The sequence below is a fragment of the Vanderwaltozyma polyspora genome, genomic scaffold (assembly GCF_000150035.1).
Source record: "Vanderwaltozyma polyspora DSM 70294 KpolScaffold526 genomic scaffold, whole genome shotgun sequence".
Taxonomy (NCBI): domain Eukaryota; kingdom Fungi; phylum Ascomycota; class Saccharomycetes; order Saccharomycetales; family Saccharomycetaceae; genus Vanderwaltozyma; species Vanderwaltozyma polyspora.
In genome coordinates this window covers 66357-86742 of record NW_001834655.1, presented here as the reverse complement: position 1 = coordinate 86742, position 20386 = coordinate 66357, and the positions used below count along the sequence as shown (strand labels likewise).

The 20386-nt window shown below is 32.9% G+C and overlaps 9 protein-coding genes and 1 non-coding gene across 10 annotated transcripts; 7 read left to right on the top strand and 3 right to left on the bottom strand.

The window, feature by feature from the left end:
• Positions 1-69: 69 nt before the first annotated feature.
• On the top strand, positions 70-2037 carry HEL2 (E3 ubiquitin-protein ligase HEL2; the record flags this gene model as incomplete). Its single annotated transcript, XM_001644590.1, has 1 exon — positions 70-2037. One exon carries the CDS (start codon positions 70-72, stop codon positions 2035-2037), a length of 1968 nt encoding a protein of 655 aa, XP_001644640.1.
• Positions 2038-2132: 95 nt separating this feature from the next.
• On the bottom strand, positions 2133-3119 carry PEX10 (ubiquitin-protein ligase peroxin 10; the record flags this gene model as incomplete). The annotated part of the gene is made up of 1 exon (XM_001644589.1): positions 2133-3119. The coding sequence occupies one exon, from the start codon at positions 3117-3119 to the stop codon at positions 2133-2135; it is 987 nt and encodes a 328-aa protein (XP_001644639.1).
• A 433-nt stretch (positions 3120-3552) lies between these two features.
• SHE4 (She4p) lies at positions 3553-5871 on the top strand (the record flags this gene model as incomplete). Its single annotated transcript, XM_001644588.1, has 1 exon — positions 3553-5871. One exon carries the CDS (start codon positions 3553-3555, stop codon positions 5869-5871), a length of 2319 nt encoding a protein of 772 aa, XP_001644638.1.
• Positions 5872-6483: 612 nt separating this feature from the next.
• On the top strand, positions 6484-8817 carry AKR1 (palmitoyltransferase AKR1; the record flags this gene model as incomplete). The annotated part of the gene is made up of 1 exon (XM_001644587.1): positions 6484-8817. One exon carries the CDS (start codon positions 6484-6486, stop codon positions 8815-8817), a length of 2334 nt encoding a protein of 777 aa, XP_001644637.1.
• A 395-nt stretch (positions 8818-9212) lies between these two features.
• Positions 9213-10676, top strand: DIN7 (exodeoxyribonuclease DIN7; the record flags this gene model as incomplete). The annotated part of the gene is made up of 1 exon (XM_001644586.1): positions 9213-10676. The coding sequence occupies one exon, from the start codon at positions 9213-9215 to the stop codon at positions 10674-10676; it is 1464 nt and encodes a 487-aa protein (XP_001644636.1).
• Positions 10677-10786: 110 nt separating this feature from the next.
• Kpol_526p30 (uncharacterized protein) lies at positions 10787-11644 on the top strand (the record flags this gene model as incomplete). Its single annotated transcript, XM_001644585.1, has 1 exon — positions 10787-11644. The coding sequence occupies one exon, from the start codon at positions 10787-10789 to the stop codon at positions 11642-11644; it is 858 nt and encodes a 285-aa protein (XP_001644635.1).
• A 3716-nt stretch (positions 11645-15360) lies between these two features.
• HMS1 (Hms1p) lies at positions 15361-16374 on the top strand (the record flags this gene model as incomplete). Its single annotated transcript, XM_001644584.1, has 1 exon — positions 15361-16374. The coding sequence occupies one exon, from the start codon at positions 15361-15363 to the stop codon at positions 16372-16374; it is 1014 nt and encodes a 337-aa protein (XP_001644634.1).
• A 509-nt stretch (positions 16375-16883) lies between these two features.
• On the bottom strand, positions 16884-17714 carry Kpol_526p28 (uncharacterized protein; the record flags this gene model as incomplete). Its single annotated transcript, XM_001644583.1, has 1 exon — positions 16884-17714. One exon carries the CDS (start codon positions 17712-17714, stop codon positions 16884-16886), a length of 831 nt encoding a protein of 276 aa, XP_001644633.1.
• Positions 17715-18111: 397 nt separating this feature from the next.
• On the bottom strand, positions 18112-18182 carry Kpol_526trna4. The gene has a single exon. It is a non-coding gene; the product is annotated as a tRNA-Gly (tRNA).
• A 923-nt stretch (positions 18183-19105) lies between these two features.
• PEA2 (Pea2p) lies at positions 19106-20332 on the top strand (the record flags this gene model as incomplete). Its single annotated transcript, XM_001644582.1, has 1 exon — positions 19106-20332. The coding sequence occupies one exon, from the start codon at positions 19106-19108 to the stop codon at positions 20330-20332; it is 1227 nt and encodes a 408-aa protein (XP_001644632.1).
• Between the last annotated feature and the right edge of the window lie 54 nt (positions 20333-20386).

Genomic DNA, 20386 nt, shown 5'->3' with positions numbered 1-20386 from the left:
GAGTTACTGGTTCTTCTGGTGTCATTCAAGAGGTTATAGAGTTGATTCTCGAGGATAGTGTGGTTCATCATGAGTAGCAAGAGCCAATCTGGTGGGAAACAAGGCAGTTTTCGTCGACTACAAGGTCCACAAGCTAATTTGAACAAGACAAATGATGATGATAAGAAACTCACAGGTAAAAAAGCCAAGAGACATTGGCATAAGAATGAAGATGGGACCCTTGGTGGTGCCAATAACAAGGACCATGGTGAAGATGACGATACTGAAATTTGTTTGATTTGTGCAGAGCCTTTGAGGATTGCATCTTTGTCACCTTGTAGCCATAAGACCTGTCATAAATGTTCATTTAGACAGCGTGCATTGTATGAAAAGAAGTCATGTTTGATCTGTAGAACTGACAATGAATTGGTTAAGTTTACTGAAGATGTCGATGCCCAGTTCGATGATGTCAAGAATATAAGTGAAACTTCTGAAAAATATGGGATTGCGTTTGCTACAAACCAAATTGCAGAGGAAACGCTATCCTTATTGAAATTCCAATGTCCAATATGTTTGAAAAAGCAAGATTCTCCAGACTTAAAAGATCATGGTAGCTTGAAGAAGCTAGGTGATCATTTGAAATCAACTCATAATAAATTATTATGTATGATATGTGCGAAGAACAAGCATTTATTTATTAGTGAATTGAAATTATATACACCAAATCAATTGAAAAATCATCAAAGTAATGGTGATTCAAAAGGTTTTAAAGGACATCCGTTATGTGCATTCTGCAATGACAAAAGATTTTATTCAGATGATGAGTTATATTTGCATATGAGAAATAACCATGAAAGATGTCATATTTGTGACAAATTAAATCCTGGTTCTCCCCAATATTTCAAAGATTATAACCAACTGTTTGAACATTTTAGAAACTCTCATTATGCTTGTAACATCCAATCCTGTTTAGATAATAAATTTGTGGTATTCGGAGATGAATTCGAATTGCAAGCTCATATCTTACAAGAACATGGTGATATAATAAAGGGAAAACCAAAATTATTTCAATCCGAACTTTCTACTTTTATTCCAACACCTGCTAGAGTAATTAGAAATCAAAACGTTTTGGATGACCCATCTTCATCAAACAGAGGTATCGCTGATGATGAGTCTCTTGAAGTTAAACGTTTAAGATTGGAAGAAAGAGCAAAGCATTATTTGAACAATTCCTTTGAGGATTTCGAAAGATTTAAAGGACTTAATGATAAGTACGAAAAGAGTAAGATAAGTGCCCATGAACTATTAGCATCGTATCAATCATTATTCACCTCACAAGAAGCTAATGAATATTTATTAATCCATAATTTGGCTGATACATTTTCTCGCAAGTCTAACAAATATAAGGAATTGAATGCCATATATGAGGCAGAAGAACAGCGGATTGCAAGGAGTTCTTTGCCATCATTATCTGGTGGATCATTTGTACCAACGAAGTCAGGTATCTGGGGGAATTCAAGTTCTACCTCAGTTAAATCTATGAATACAAGAAATTTAAATACTTCCTCTTTACCAACATTGCAATTGCAGCCAGCCTCGTTTGATGTATTTGGTTCTCAGAAGAAAGCAGTTCAATCGTACAAAAGTTTGACCAAACCTAAGAAGAAAACAGTTGTGAAAAGCGTTGTACGAACAACAGATCAGTCGTTAGATAATGATTTTACACCTACTTATCTGAAAAATAAATCTCAGTCACCAGCTCCTTCAGCATCCTCTTCTTCAACATCAATATCGAGTCAGAATAACGTTATTGTTAACAAGAATATGAAGGGTAAAGACAAATTATCTTCGTTAAAGTTGGAAAGTTTGCCAACACCTAAACCTCGTGTATATATACCGCCTGTCCACGAACCAATTATACCAGATCCTAAGAAATGGGGGAAAGGTACGAAGGAACCAGGAACTCCAGATGATGAATTAGCAGGTTTAGTCATTGATGGTGGTAACTCCAAGAAGAAAGGTAAACAGAAGCAATTACTCTTCCATATTGGTATTTAGAATTTAGAATATATACATATATTAATATTTGATTATAGATAAGATATTAGTGATAGAGTGTAACTGACTAATTCGAGATATTCATAATGTCATTGTCATTTAATTGCCAGAACATGTTGCATCTTACAAGTTTGTCTACATAAGGGACATTCTGGTCTTTCTTTGCACCAGTTAATAATACAATCCCAGCAGAATATGTGCCCACAAGGAGCAGCACTTGGATCAACCATGCTGTTTAAACATAAAATACAATTTCTTGATTCTTCTGGTATAAACTTGAAAACAGATTCGTCAGATAATTCTATATGTTTGGAATCTTTAAGATTTGTATTTTTTGTCAATGCCATGGTATCTATTTGGTCATTCTCACTAGAATAAGTATTCTTTTCGTTTAATTGTTGTTCTTGTTGCTGTGGTAGAAATGTTTTGACACATTGTGATAAGATAGGTAATGATTTGGAAAAACTTTGTATTAATAAGATATAACCCAAAATTTTTAGACTGTTGGAATTCTGCTTTCTAAACATTTTCTCATTTTGATTCAACTTATGTCCAATCGCATATCTCAAACCAAATATTCTCTTGGAAATTTCATAATATGCACCGCTAAAATAGAATAGCATCAAATGAACGCTAGAGATTTTATCTAATAGCTCCTTATAACTTATAGACGCATCTCCACTGCTATTCCCAGCGTCACCATTGCTGTGACTATCAGTATTCCTTAGAGACCATTTGGTATATAGTTTTTTTGATATGTAAGGACCCACAGAATATGATAAAACAAACAGAAGTTTCTTGTATTTCTGAACCAGATCAGTACCAGTCCTGTTCACATAAACCAAGTCAGTATATTCCTCGCCCAATGTAGGATCACCTTTCAATGTTGTAAATGCTAAATATAGCACCCTTGAAGCAATCGAGATTTCATTGGAGTAAGAATTGACAAAACTTTGACCTTTAAAATTCGTAAGAACATGTTCTAGTCTCTGAACCACGCTGGAATAAATCTGTTCATCCTTCTGATGCGATTGAACTATGCTTGGAGCGTCTGCCACCTCTAATAAATATTCATTACTCATTATTACTAAACTCGATGAGGATGACTATCTCTTGAAATATCACCTAAAATCGCTAATACGAACCAAAAAACAACCAAACAAAAGGTGGAATGCAGCAAACAAAACCTTTGAACTCAACTGAACCTCCCAAACTGATACCTTCACACTTCTCTTTTGGATCTTTTTAAAGATTTGTCTTGTTTCAATCACTCTCAAAGGTCTTAATTTATCAATTTTATAAGGAGGGTTCAGAATAAATCATCAAGATTAAAAAGGTTTACATGAAATGTATTGAAACTCATTTGAAGAGAGACAGATAACCATAAAACAAGTTGGTATAAGGAGGAGTTGAGTATCATTTGCGGTTGTAATTGTGATTTTTGGTTGAAACTGTTGTGTTAATTGTTGAAAGAAGGGTTTTTAAGCAGTTTAAGGTTTTGAAATTGGTCAAGAAATGAATGAAGAGGAACATCACCAAGCAGTTAATGAATTGTGTGAGAGTTTGTCGAAGGATTTGAAGGTTAATGTTGATGCTAAGGATTATGTGAATGCCTTAGATGAGATATTTAGGTTTAGTGATCCTGGTAATGAATCTGGGCTGATCTCTGGGACTTCTAATAGTTCGATTGAAGAGGCTTTAAATCGATGTTATTTAGATCATAGTGAAACCAAGGAATATTTATTGAAATTGATTAATGAGGACATTCGAAGAGCAATTGAGTTATTTGAAGTGTTATCTACACAATCTGTTCATATCTTGGTTGGATGTTTTGAGAATTCTGAGGCTTCCAAACCGTTGCTCCAAGAGTTGCAACAAAGGATATACTTTGGTGAAGATTTACATGTTAAATATCTTTTAAGTGTCATTTTACAATTGTTAACTAAATTTGAATATGATTTTAACGATGTTAGTTTCCTTGTCAAGGATCTTGGTGTCCGTATGAGGGAGTCAGATGTTAAATCGTTGGCTTTAATTATTTTTATCAAATTGGAATCATTATATTCCCAGCGTTTTGATGAAAAGTTTTTAAACTTCATTGACTGTTTGATAATCGAAGTTGATGCAGATGTTGGGAATGATCCTTTATCTATTATTGTTGAAGTTCTGACTGAACTGTACCCTGCTTTGACTGCGTTATGTTCTCAGGTATTTTTAGGGAAGAAATTAGATGAAATGTTTAGAACTAGAGTTGTTGAACAAAATGATGCACAGTTCAGTAAGACATTGCTACATTTGTTGTCTGTCGCCTGTATTGATGAAACAGTGAGAAATCATATTTCAGAAAACTATACATCTATGTTGGAACAATCCTTAAATTTTGAAGAATATAAAACTTATTCTGCCCTTGTTTTGATCAAGACATGGTCTTTTACAAAATTGCATAATGTGTCTATTAATCAGTTGGGTGGTATTCTAACTGAAAGTATAGAAAAATATAATGAAGATAATGGTGATCATGTTGAAATTGGTGCTTCTTTGGAAGGATTGGCTTACTTGAGTTTGAAAACGTCAGTCAAATTGCAATTACGTAAAAATTCAAAATTTTGTTTAAACCTAATCTCGTTAATCAAAAACGAAGAGAAATCGGCACAGCTTTATGGAGCTTTGGTTATCTTTGCTAACTTAAGTGTTTTCCCTCAGGATAGCAATAGTAATGGAAATTTTGAATCTAAATCACTTAGAGATTTAAAGGCCTATTCGGATTTAAAAAGCCCTGGAGGTGATGAAGTCGACAATGGCATCGAAAGTAAAGAGGATGTCATTGAGTTCAATGATGAATATCTAATAAATAATGAATTATTATCATATCTTAGAACTGATTTTAGTCAAATGTCTCATGGTTCAAGACAGCAATTTATCAGAATTATTTACAATATCACTCGTAATAAAGACAGTATTTCTGAGTGTATTAAACAAGGGTGTACTACATCAGTGCTTGAATATTTGGTAGAAAAGACTGAAACCGGTGATATGGTTAGAATTTTGGGGCTCAGGGCCTTAACGAGGATGTTGATATATACAAACCCTTCGTTGATTTTTAACAAATATTCACCAGTGAATGCGATCCCATTTTTATTTGAACTATTACCAAAATATGGTGATGAAGCTGAAGCTGAACCTTGTTACTTCAATGAGGACTTGCTGACTACCACAGATTGTTATGAGGCTTTACTGGCATTAACTAACTTGGCGTCTTCGACAGCAAGTGATGGTGATGATGTCTGTAAGAGAATTACAACAAACACAAAGTACTGGACTGTTATTGAAAATTTAATTCTTGATGAAAACGTATTGATCCAAAGATCTACTTTAGAATTAATTAGTAACATGATGAGCCATCCCATGCAAATTGCAGTAAAATTTTTCAATTTTGAAAACCCTCAAAGTTTAAGAAACTTCAATATCTTGGTCAAACTGTTACAATTGAACGATGTGGAATCTCAAAGAGCAGTAGCTGCAATTTTTGCCAATGTAGCGACGACATTACCATTTGTTGCCCACGAATTGTTATCACAAAAGGAATTGATCGAAAAATCTGTACAAGTGTTCACCGAACAAAACGACGATATTGAACTGAAGAAAAGATTGGTTATTCTATTCTACTCTTTGTTCGATTCAATTCCAGCTGGTGAGGAAAATAAGTACCCTATCCTAACTGAGAACAAGAAATTTGAACTATCCCTTGAAGCTGCTTTAGATTCAGATATTAAGAATGATGAAGATTTTGCTGAAGTTATCCCACAAATGTTGTCAAGATGCTCAGCCAATTGATCCTATTGAAATGAATGTAAATTTAAACAAGACAAATGATATCTCGAATGAATAGAAATAAAACATAATGATGATATCTTATCTTTCATGTTAAAAAATCCCATGTAATGTCTCAGTTATATAATTCTAATGTATAAATTAATATAACGTCCTGGCAGTCTTAGATTCAACCACAATTTCCATTATGAACCCTCTCTAACTTAATGAGAACAAGATATGGTAACAAGAACTACAAAATACAAATACAATCCCAACTGGATAATAGATCACTCTCTTATCATTCCATCAAGTTCTTCTTTCAGGTTCGTTGGTGTCAGTCATCTTCCTCATCAACACTATCAAAACCCACTTACCCTCCCTTCATGAAAAAAGAGGCTTTAAAGATCAAAGAACCTTTAAGATATGGCTTATTTTAATTGAACTTGATCTAATGAAAAGGACCAATATTTGGTTATCTTTTCTTTGAATCAGTTCACCAGATCCGTTTCTTTATTGTTCTTTAAGTTCTATATTTGGTTTCTGGGTTTGTATCCTTCTTTTCAGGTCAAGTTTTGGTTAAGATTCGGTGAAACTTTCTTTAATAAAGGTTTGGTGCTGAAACAGACTAAAGTTATGAGTGTTGTTGATGAGTCTCCGGTAGAGAGTGGTCTCTCTAAAGGTAGTACTGAAGATGGTGATAATATTTCTGTATCATCTATGGTTCCTGTCATTTCTGGTGACGAAGGGTTGGATGGGAATGGAACTGCTACTGGTGAGATGGATATAACTTCGACTAATAAAGGTTCACAAAATTCAGAAGTTGTGGAAGAAGTAGGTTTGAATAGTGTTGTGTCAGAGCAAGAGGATCCTATTTTGTTACGTTATCGTGCTGCTTGTCAGAGTGGTGATCTTGCCACTGTTAAAGATCTTATCGAAAACGAGCTAGTGGATATTAATAATGATTACGATAGTAATGAAAATGTAACTGGTTTGCATTGGGCTAGTGTCAATAATAAGCTAGCTATTGCAGAATATTTGATTTCAAAAGGAGCAGATGTCAACAAAAAGGCCGGGACATTGAATGCAACGCCATTACACTGGGCTGCTAGTTATGGTTACGTATATATAGTAGATGTATTGTTGAAAAATGGTGCTGACCCGACTATTACAGATGATCAAGGTTTTAATCTATTACATTTATCCATCAACAGTTCAAATATAATGCTGATATTGTACGTCTTATATTTTGTCGTTGATAAGGGTATTATAGATGTCAATTGCACTGATCCAAATGGAAGAACGCCTCTTCTATGGGCAGCATATCAAGGTGACTCTTTATCTGTGAATTCATTGTTAAAGTTCAATGCAAGTACGAAATTAACAGATTCTTCTGGTTTTACGCCATTGCATTGGGGTGTAGTTAAGGGCCAGCCTCATGTTTTGAAATATTTAATTGCTGATGGCGCTGACTTCTTCCAAAAGACTAATGATGGTAAAGATTGTTTTACTATTGCCCAAGAAATGAATACTGTGTATTCATTAAAAGAAGCCTTGAATCACTGTGGATTCAATGATCAAGGTTTCCCTATCAAGAGATATATTAAGAAAAGTTTACATGCTAAATTAGTGACATTTTTCACCCCTTGGATAGCACTTGGTTTCGTATTTGCATTTTTTGCCTATGTTAACCCTCTTATTGCAATTTTAGTAACTGCATTGATGTCATTAGCAATTGCAAAGGCGTTAAGAGTTTTTGCATTACCATATTACACTATTAAGGGTGCCCAAGCCAACACATTATTGAAATCTCCCTTGCTGGCGGGTATATTTGCTGCTAGTGTATTTTGGTTATCAATAAACTGGTTGTTCACTGTTATGCCATACACCATAGCCAAGCATAGTTTTGGTAATTTTGTTATGCTTTCAATTATCATATCTCTAAGTTATTTATTTGTTAATTTAGTTAGATCTGATCCTGGAACTAAACCAGCAGAATTTAACCATGATTCTATCAGAGAAACTATAACTAATTTGATGTTAATTGGTAAATTTGATACGAATAACTTTTGTATTGAGTCGTCCGTAAGAAAGCCATTGAGAAGCAGATATTCTTATTTAAATTCTGCGATTGTTACTAGATTTGACCATTTTTGTCCTTGGATTTATAACGATATTGGTTTGAAGAATCATAAACTTTTTGTATTGTTCATAATTTTAATGGTGATAGGTATTTGGGAATACACCTATTTAGCCATGGAATACTTTGACGAATTGGAAGATCTTTATAAAGATGCATCATGTTTTTTGCTTGGTGATGATGAATTATGTGCTGGTTTAACGTATGGTACCTTTACATTTTTCATTATGATATGGTCACTTTTCCAATCCATTTGGGTATCTATATTGATTTTTGTTCAAACGTTCCAAATGTTCAAAGGTGTTACCAGTTATGAGTTCTCTAAGATTGTTAAAGGAAGTAGAGTAAGAAATCCAAAACCATCCAGAGTAAATGACACATTTAATACTACACCAGATGGTTACACATCTGGTAATGATGCAGAAAACTCGGCAACAGATGCAGCAGCAAGTACATTACAACCAGAATCAAGAACTGGAACCTTAGAAACCATAACCCCATCTGTAAAGAAATCACGTACATTCTGTGCACTATGCTCAGCAGTACTAGGATTCGACCAATGGATTATAATTATGAAGGAATCCTTAGGTATCTCATCTGGAGGAGGTGATTGGAACAGATCAAGTTTTTTCATCCCTACAAATTACGGCTGGAAGACAAACCTCACAGACTTTTGGCTAACAAGCGATACAACAGCACCAATATGGCAAAGAGTACTGTACCCACCATGTTCATCAAAGGCGTTGTTGAACAATATTGAAGTGGATTACAATAACCTTTACAGATTACCTGATACATTCAACACAGAATCTCCTGATTCAATGGTATAACGTACTTCTTAAATAAAAAATAGTTTCAAGATGAAAAAAAATTTACAAATCAATAATTCAATCAATTAAACCATTCGATCAATAATAAATATACGTTTATATATCAAATCTAGTTACTTGTATCATTACTTTCTTATCCATTATGTCTATCTCTCTGTCTCTCTGTCTCTTTACGTGTTCCTCATCGATTTTATTTTATTTTACGCGTTTGTGTTTACTATGGTGGAATTTTTCACTAAGCATAAGAACATCAGATTTGATCTATATAAAACCATCTATACTAATGATAAAGTAGGTTTGGTTATCAAATATATGCATCAGAGGTGTCAATTATTGGTCAATCTGGTTGTTAATTGGGTCTAGAGTTTGTTTTTTGTTGTTGAAGGTGGTACTGGATGGGTGTTCAAGGTTTTTTGCCACAGTTGAAGAGTATTCAAAATCCTGTTTCCCTTAACAGGTACTCTGGACAGACTTTAGCAATCGATGGATATGCTTGGTTACATAGAGCATCATGTTCTTGTGCTCATGATTTGGTATTAGGGAATCCGACTGATAAGTATCTGCAATTTTTCATTAAGAAGTTGGCAATGTTGAAATCTTATGGTATAAAGCCCTATTTTGTGTTTGATGGTGATTCTTTGCCAGTCAAGAAAGATACAGAGGTCAAAAGAAGAAATAAGAGAGTTGAGAATAGAGAGGTTGCTATTAGGTTATATAATTCTGGTGAAGTTCGTAATTCTATGGATTACTTCCAGAAATGTGTTGATGTCACGCCGGAAATGGCTAAATGTGTCATGGATTATTGTCAAATTCACCATATTGATTATATTGTTGCTCCTTTTGAAGCAGATGCCCAAATGGTTTATTTAGAGAAACAAAATATTGTACAAGGTATTATTTCAGAAGATTCAGATTTGTTGATCTTCGGTTGTAGGCGATTGATTACAAAGCTTAACGATTTTGGTGAATGTATCGAAATTTGTAAAGACGATTTTAATAAATTACCAAAGAAATTTCCATTGCATGAACTATCAGAAGAAGGCATTAAAACCATGGTTTGTCTGTCAGGATGTGATTATACCAATGGTATACCGAGGATTGGGTTGGTGAAGGCAATTAAATTGGTACATCAATATAGAAATATTGATAAAATTTTACTAAGCATTAGACGAGATGGTAAATTTCAAATCCCAGAAACTTTTTTGCAAGAATACCATAAAGCAGTTATTGCATTTGAATATCAAAGAGTTTTCTGTCCTATTTCAGAAAAAATCGTGACATTGAATGACATTCCAATGGAGGTTATAGAATCGATGAATAAAACGTATGATAATGAACAATTTTTTGCATGCATAGGATTAGTCATTGATAAAGAAACTTCAAAAAAACTGTGCATTATTGATGAGGATAAAATTGATCATGAAATTCATAGAAAGATTGCATACGGGCAGCTTAATCCTTATAATTTTGAAAAACGATTAGTCAATAGAGAGCGTTATTTGCAAATTGCTTCGAAATCAGAAATTGTTGGTCAAGGCGGTATATTGTCTGCTAAGAATAATTCTACAAAATCTATTGACTTATTTTTTACCAAAGTGGCGAGTAATAAGGAGAATTCTTCAGTAAAAAGACGGCCAATTGTTCGTAGTGGAGGAATCGTTGATAAATTGACAGAAACCATAAAGAAAAGAAAGTTATGTCATAGCATTAATAGTATTTCTAGTTTAAGCAAATCAGGAGATTCTACCTTGACTAAAAGTAGATTCTTTTCCACTAATGCTGATATTGCTGACACTTTGGAAGAAATAATTGATACACAATCGAGTGATACCAAAGTTCCCAAAAATTTTTGGTTGTAGCTTTGGGCGACGATAATGTTGAAACGGAATTACCTGATTCTGAGTTACCAACACAGATCCCAAGTTCCTTTGTATTGCCTGAGGCTGGTAATGATATTTTGGCAGATAAGATGAACTTGAATGATTCAAATTCTGATGATGGTAAGGTTGGAACTAGTCCAGAACTCCAAAACGATTCACTTGTTCATGAAGAAGATGATTCTTCTGTAATAAGTGAAATTGATATGTTTGATAAAGGATTGGGATACGATAAGGTAAAAACAAAGGATGACAATGAAATATTTGGTTGTAATATTTTTGAAAAAGATGAAACAATAAAATTTTTTGAATTTCCTGACCAGATTAAAAAGAGAAAAGCTAAAATCAATGAGATATATAAAGATGAAAATGAAATTTCTGGGTCGATTGAAAATCGTACGTTTAATGGAACTAGTAAATCTATGCTTGATAAATTCCGGTATTCTGTAGGGAACACGAAAATAACTAGATTTAACAAACTTGTTCGCAACGATGAAACTAATGACGATAAAAATAAGCAAATCTGTGACAACAAAGTTAGAAAACCATTAGGTTTTACTGATCCTAATATTCGATCCAGAACTTTTCCTACATTAGATGTGAAAACCAAATATCGTTCAATTAGTAACAATTCAAGAGATCGAACAACTCAAACTCTAAAATCCAATCTCAAAAATGGTATATCATTAACAAGATCTAATTCTACTACCAGAGTTACAACAATTTCAGGATTGGATGCAACCGTTAAAAGCCGAAAACCAGAATCTCTTACTAGATCGTTTAGTAAAGAATATAGAGGTGAAGACTTGAGCATAACAGATACCATAGTAAAAAAGACTGATGCTAATATTAGTAATAGTAAAGGCAATGAGAATAATTCACACGATCTAAGGCCATCATCGAGACCAATTTCATTGTTATCACAATTCATATACAAACAAAATCCATAGCTGGTTTAAGCCAATCTACCCTCCTCCAATACAAGAATGCATTCTAAGTTTAATTATATTAATTAAATAACTAAGTAACTACATTAAACCACTGTTTAACTATTTTAAAACAAGCAAAAGTTGGCAGGCAACGGTATATGAAATCTAATATTGTTGGCATCCTAGAGTACGCAGTTAAAGTAAAAGGTAGAACCTGCTTTCAATCTGGGACCCTTGCTTCATTTTATTTAAAAATTTGCCTTGTGGCGTCGTAAGAATTTCTTCTTTTGATAATAAGCTTATTAAATCTACAGTCAGGTATAAAAAATTAGATGAATAATAAAAAGAAAATATGAAAACTGGTCTTAACATATCGTTATTATTACTCTATAAATCCAGTTGTTAAATGTGATCTTGGGATGTTACCGTGCAACCATTTACCTCATCTCCAATCAACAAGAAAGCACAACTTTTGTCATTTATCAAGATAAGTGACTGGATATTTGAATTGCTGACATATTCAAAACTTGTACTTCAAAAGAAAAAATGAAAGCGCGAAAGAGAGAAAGAGATAGAGAAAAGGTATAACTACGTCAACTGTCATTGTTGTCCATAATTTTTAGTTAAGTTTTATAAAATCTACTATGGGGTTCCACGTGTATAATGGACCCATCCTTATGTAAACAATTAGTTTCTTACGAATAAGCGCAAACTAATTAATTTTGCTTGTACCCATCCATCTTTAACCGAGTCTTAATCAAATCAATTTTAAAGTTTCTCTATTACTGTAATCTTCCTCTGTAAAATAGTATAGCTATTAGAGTTTCTTAGTAAGGTGCTTACCCAAATATGCATAAGGATTAGATTGTGTAGATATTTGACATGCTTTCCTTTTTTTGTCCAGGACAAATTGGAGTAAAAATGAAAAAATTGTGCGGTGAAAAATAAATCCGAAATTGTCCTAGACATAAATTTTGGTGTTTCTCCGATTTTTGTCCTGAAAAAAAGCCAAAAACAATTAAATTTTTTTCTAGCGAGCAATAATTACCGAAAAGGAACAACGTGAGGGTCAGCTTGTAAATTTTGCTTCAAAATAGAGAGACCGGAGACAGAAGGGCACACACGTATTGCATCTTTCTCCTTTCCCCCCTCCCCTCCTTTCCCTCCGGTTAAACGGCAGCTGGGTTGGGTTGTATTGTTTCATGCCATGTACTTGGCTGGTAACAAGAAAGATTTTGAGAGTAGCGTTGTGGTTGGCTATATTATCAGTATAGTCCCAGTCCGGTTAATGACGATATACAGAACAAGAAATGTTATAACTTCAGAAATGGAAAAAGAAAGGAAAGATAAGGACAAAAATAAGAAACGAGGGAGACAGGCTGTGTTTTTCCTCTTGTGCGTTTCTTTATCTCGAAGCGGTGTGATATCCCAGACAACTGTCGTAGGACTGGACAACGCAAAGAAACGAGACCCCAAGTTTTGCCGCGAGGCTGCTTGTCTTTCTCTGCAGTGGAGGAAAAAAAGAAAAAAACTTGCAGCGACAAGAGAAAATTGGGGGGTATGCGTCGAGCTCTTAGGTTCTTTTAATTACTGCACGGGATAACTATGTTTAGTTTTTGTGTTTCCTTGTTTCTTTTTATATTTCGGTATGACGTCATCTAGTCTTTTTACCAGATATTCCAAGACATACATACAATAAGAGGATTAAAGTTGGAAACACAGACATAATACTCAACAAATATACGGGTTAAAAGCTAAATATCAAAGACTAGAAGTTAGATCAATCGACCAGCTATGTGTGCTTATGACTGTATTGTTTGTTTCGTAACGAGAATACATAAATGAAATGACGAGATATTGGCGTTTATTAGCAATATCAAAAGTAAAAATTAAAGCAAAAGTAAAGTACTCACTGATTCATTGATTGATTCATTCATTGTTTGTTTGTTGGCTCCTGTAAGAGGTGAAGGGGTAGAAAGACCTTGTTTGTGGTGGTGGTAGGTTGTATAGTCTTGAAATCGATTAGAGTCTTGGAATCGAATGTAAGCAGATGAAAGTCTGGTAGGGAGGGGGAGGGGAGGGGGCAAAGAGCTCCCAGGATAATACGGATATGGAAAAATTTCGGTCGAATAAAGAAAGAAACCAGATATTTGGGCCTGAAATGTAAATAATATAGCCAACTACAGTACTACACTCGTTTCTGAAATCTCAAAAATTGTGTACGCAACAAAGACTCGAAAGGAAAAAAAATCATGATTAGAGAGAAATGATCCCGCATTGATTTTGCCTGCTCTCTTGGGAAGAACTAACTAATTGAGTCTCTGCATCAAAACCAAAAAAGGCTAATAAATGATACAAGGAAGTTACTATTGTGTTTTTCGAAATCAGATTTTGGTTTTGGTTTTCGACTTTTCAGTTACCTTCTGGGCTACCTGCTCCACAGTATCCCACTACCTAAAAGGGGAACTTGTTAGATAGTGGATTAACCTCATCACGTTTCGGCTAATGACGGTGTTGTAACACAGCACATAGTTAATTTCTAGCTCTCATGCACTAACATAATACAAATGAAAGTTTACACTGAATAAATTCATAAATAAATTAAACAATTAAGTCTATAGTAATTAATCTTGAGGTTGACTACTCCATGCAATATTACCTCCTAAGACATAATACCAAGGTTTCTTAGCATACCACATTGTAATTTATATTACGTGCATTTCGGTATTATTGTTGTTACAAATATTTTATTAACAACAATAATATTATTGAATTTTTGATTCTTTTTAATGCAACTAGCTCATTTATGATTATTATTGCTTATTACGCGTACGGTTAAACAAATATCAGTAACTGGCTAAATTCTTTTCACTATTAGAGCACTAACAATAAGTTGTTCTGTATAACAATTGCCCTGTAGAATTTAAAATTATCTAGGTGCAATGCTAATGCCTAATTTTTCTATAATGTAAACTTTATTTCTACAATAAATGTTTAGGTTGGTTTAGTTTTTAACTCTTTTTATCATAAATTAAGCAATATATTATAGTTGAATGTACATTGGTTTCACTACAATCTTACCGATTGGTAACCGAAACTCCTCTTTTCGAAGCCTATAGTTTTATTTCAATTGCAAGTATAATTTCTATGTTAATGCCAATATTATTAGAAGCTTAATACAGAATTTATAGATTATATTTCTTCAGTCATTTGTACTATACGACACCAGCATATTAATTGTAGTTACTAATATCTATAATGTGTTGCTTTTCTAGTTAGTATAGATTATGATGCATTTTTTTACTATTGTCATTGTCATTTGTCATGTACATGTTACAAACAAGAACGTAATTGGAATAAGACATTTTTAATATTTTAAACATTTTTAAATAATTTCATTTAACATTCTGTTGAATATGCCCCTCTTGAGGTTATGGATGTAGGAAATTTTATTTGGGCTAATTTCTTCTTTTAGATTTTTTTTATATTATCTAATCTGCAGATTAGATAATGTCGATATAATTAAAATATATAAATATTAATTATAAAACCATCTTTTGGAAAATGTCGTTGTTGATTTTGCATTCTACCCCAGTAAAATATTTATTAGTTTATTATATCTTATTCTTTAGAAGTTATTTAATATATTTATATGTATATATATATTATAATTGATCGGTAGTCAGTAAATTACAAACCAAGTAAGTAGTTGATAAAAAAGATATTCAAACGTTGATATGGCTTTGACAAGTGAATGTCTAATAAGAGATAATAATTTACTTTTCACAAATAAAAATAAATATATAGACGTTTCTTCAAGTTATCCAAGCATGGACCTAATGCAAAATAATACCATAAATAACAACAATCAAAATTCGAACATGACAGGAATGGTAAACTATAGTAAAAATCAAAAGCATTCTCTCAATCAGTACCCTGTAAATGCCAATGACAATAATGGAAATTTTGAATCAAAACAATTACAAGAAAGTGCTGTTATTGCTCAGGAAAATGTCGCAATTTCTAACGATTTGACATTTTCTGACATTACAGATCTCTCTCAAAAGTCATCGTTCCCCGATTTTAATGAACCAATTCAATTCCAAAATGACATGAACTTCTTATCTAAATCTTCAAGTATCAGCCCTTATGAAGACCAATATGATGGTGAAATGCCAGAAGGAATGGTAAAAAAAGAATTTCCTGGTAAACCAGAGTATATGATGATGTTTGAAAATTATTTCCCATTAGTTAACAATAACAATTCTAATATAAATTATGTCAATGGTTTGAAGAATAATAATCCAAACTTAGATATTCAAGCAAATATGAAGAATGGTACTTTAGTTCCACATAACGTTAATATACCAAATCAAATTAACACACCAAAGAGCACCAGTTCTACGCCTAAATCATCAATGGAACCAAATCTTAAGAGAATTTGTAAGCCAAAAAGAGAAAAGAAGGCTAATAACATAATAGAAAAACGTTATAGATCTAACATAAACGACAAGATGACATATTTGAAGAAGTTAGTTCCATCTTTACGTGTCGCATCTAAGAGAGAAGAAGGAATTCCAATTATGGTAGAAGATTCCATGGATCTAGATGGGTTACAGCCAGCAAGAAAATTGAATAAAGCTTCAATCTTATTGAAAACTATAGAATATATTAAGCATTTAGAGAATAAGTGCTATGATATAAAGATTGAAAATCAATCACTAAAAACCTGTTTATCACAAAAGAAATAATGACCGATGACATCAAATGAAATAATTCTAAAGTATTTTCATTCCTCCATTTTAATACACTTCTGCATACTTTTTAATTTTAATTTTTGAAGAAGTTTTCAATTTGAAACTTTATTTTACAATTAAATTAAATTAAATTAAATTAAATTAGATTACACTAGATAAAACTTAAATAAACTTTTATAAATTCTTAGTTTTTAATTAAATGTTACTATAATTATTGTAATAAAACAAAATAAGAAAAGTTACCAGATTTCTTAAAAATAAAGAGACATAAAACTATACAGTTTTCCATAACTATTGTAAATAAAATTGAATATATACATTACCCAAATAAATTCGTGATATAAAAATAAATTAAATAAAACCTTTCGATTTTATTTATTGCCTCCCCATTGTATTTCTTCTTAGACGATAATGATAATGATAAGGAAAAAATGAGAAAGAGAGTTTTGAATCGACAATGACAACGAGTCTAAAAAAGAAACTTAAATAAATCTGGAGTTCGTCTAAGCAGGTCTTTCCATACATAAATCCACTATTAAAATGATCCCATTAACACTGTTTTCAATTTTTTTAACTAAAGAGAATTTCTTATCAATGATAGATGCAACGTAATAAGAACCTTTGGAATCCCTCTTCAAGAGTATATCACCATCACTACTAGGATCAGCAGCAAGACTTCTTAGCAATGTGACACCAGGTCTTAATTTTTTATAAGTGTCTTTATTGGTATTATAGGAAACAACATGAGATCTCACAAATTTAGAGACATTATTTTGGATGGCATCGTCAATATCTTCCTCGGGAGCCCCATTATCCTCTAAACTCTCAATATCAATTGGAAACTGCCATGGCTTTGCAGATAACTTCATTATAGCATTATTTGTAGGGGCAATAACGATTAAATCTTCATTATCCTCACCAAACATATCTGACAGCGATTTGTCTGTTCTTGCATAATTTGCAAAAATTTCAACCTCTCTCAAACTTGGTAAAGTAGAATTCAAAGGAACTAAAGGCAATCTATAACCTTGAATATGGAATTCATTCTTATTACCTAAAAACGTCTCTTTACTCTTACATTCATCAAATAAATCGTTGATCTGTAAAGAAGGACGTCTATTCTCTCTATCATTAGCAGTCCCCATCATATTTGCCCAATTTACAGGTCTATGGGAATCGTCATAAGGCTTAAAAACAGGATGTTCCGCTACAAATCTCTTATGTGGCCTTCCTTCATTGTCGAAATATGTCTCTATGTCTGCTATATTTTTAGCTTGGACTTGAATCAATAGTAATGAAGCCAAAAAAAGTACGCAGTAGCTACCGTAAACCATATCGCAAACGTTTTAAACACACTAATACAGATTTATTCGACCTGTACACTTGATAATGCAATTAGTTGGCCAATAGATCCTGTGAAATACGTCACTTAGCCTTTAAATTAAATTTGTAGATAAGTTTAGTTCATCTTCAGAATTTTTCATCCTTAAATTTTATTATCTGGTGTTATCTTATACCGCAAATTCACTATGGGACCAGCTATTGGTGACATAGAAACCAAACAATGGTTGCTAGATGGTTTATATGGCTTTAATGGTTTGGTTCTGTGGGTTTGGATATTGAGCTTAGTTGGGGGGGGGGAGTAAAAGGTATTTGTTTTCAAAATTGTAGATGTTCTGTATAATATAAAAAATGACTACAGTTGAGTTTGATTTGTAGCAAAAAAGAAACTGCGCAAGCCCGGAATCGAACCGGGGGCCCAACGATGGCAACGTTGGATTTTACCACTAAACCACTTGCGCTTGTTAACTTGTTGTTGTGAGGAAAATTTCAGGTTCTTTTATTGGTCTTTATTCTAAAGCTTTACCTCACTTAAAACAACTCCAAGTTGATTATTATATCCAATTTGGGACTATTACGCTTAACCTACCTATGTTTTGTATTGATTTCCATAACCAACAGAAGCAAAAATTAAGCTTTGAAATAGTATCAGTGGAAAAAAAGCAAAGGTTGGTAAAGGTTTTTATCAATGAGTGATATTTCCTTCTCCCTCATAGAAGTCACTAGCATTCAGTTGAAATATTAATTCAACTCTGCATTTTTGAATAAACTGACACCTATGTACATTTTTGACGCGTCTCGATATTTTCTCATTATTGTATTGCTACTTATAAAAGGATTAACTTTCCATCAATTATTATCCAATAAAAAATCTAGTACACTTCCACTAATTATTCTACCTGATGTTTTCTTGGGGAGGGAAAGTGGGATTCATTCTCTCTCATCAGACACCCAATGCATCAAGATAAGTGTCAGAAACTCTCTTTCAATAAAGTTACTCTCTTATGTAAAGAAAAAAGTTTGAAACAATTTCTAATAATGACTAGATTCTAACTGGAGATATCCACTGGATATAGGTATATCTAGCTGTGTTTGTATCCATTGTATGTCATTGGGTTATGTTCTTTACTATGCAAATTTTTTTTTACTATGGGAAAAATCTTAATCACTTTGAACGGCGCGATATCAACACCAAAATTAGAGCAATGAGATCAAGATCAAGTAAAGTTTTAACAAACTTGGTGAACTTGATGATTCAAAATGTATATTTAATTGGTTATTATAAGGACCGTTTTCTATAAATTGGGTTCCTGTCCATGAGTATAAGTCAGCAGTTCAAAAATCCAAGGTAGAAGTTGAAAATTTGGTCAACTATTCAAGAAAGATGTTGGGTCAACACGAGAATGAATCAGGAATTAATTTAAAATTAATGGAAAGGGCTAACCCATTGTTATTTTCCCAGGAAAGAATAGACGAATATCCTTTGAAGTATGATGAATTGAAGCAATATTTGAATGCCAAGGATTCTAATGGTTCTTTTTTGCCATTACATCAGGAAAACATGATGCACACAGAGGGTGACTATCTGGATTTTTTACTGTACAGAAAGAATGATAATGATACCTCCATTGATTTGAATAAGAAGCTAGCTTGCGAATTTGCTTTATATCAGGTGCAGAAACAGAAAAGACAAGGTGGTTTACCAAAAGAACTTTCTGTATCTGTTGACAAATTGATGAAATTAAAGCCACAATCTCAGGATTGGAATGAACAGATGATGTCAATATTGGAATCTATCAATGCCATTGAACTAGATACATCTGTATTGAAACCAAATGGTGGTGACTTAGGTAATTCGATGTTAATAGGCAAAGAAGGGACACATATGAATGGGTTTGCCAGTAAAAATGTTAGTGTTTCCAACTTATTACATAATGGTGAAAAAAGTTTATCCCCGGATGATATCCCAGACAATCGTAACCCAGACGTTATAATACAAGAATTGACATCATACTTGCTTTCAAATGCTATTACAAAAGGGATAGTTGTTAAACCAGAGAGGGTCGATGATCCAGTCGAATTTTTGAAAAGTAGTATTGATTCCATTATTAATGAGTCTTCACAGAATGAAAGATTGATTACAGAGGCTAGGAAACAAAGCATCAAAAGAAGCAACACGTATAAGAATTCTAAAGAGTTGGAAATTGCGTTTAAAGATTTACAACTGGCGCATAATTTTTTAACTAAGCAATTTGAAAATGATCGTGAAGAATACAGTAGAGATATTGAAAAACTAACATCGAATAATAATGAATTACAACAAAAAGTATTAAATTACCATTCTTCATTACTGACAGCAGAAAACACCATGGATGAACTTGAAAAAAAATTGAAAGAAGAAAAGTTAAAGAATACACACACTGAACAAATATTTAGTCCTGTCACACCAATGTCAGCCTCAAGTAATAATTCCCAATCGATTACAATTATGAGAAATGAATTTAAGAAAATGTTAAGTGACACACAGAAAAGATATGAACAAGAACTTGAAGAAGAAAGACAAGCCAGATTCAGATTAGAAAAAGAATTAGAAAGCTTAAAAAATCGATAGTTTTTAAGACAAGATTTAAAGGTTAAAATATGCATTTCAAAGAGGCGGATAATT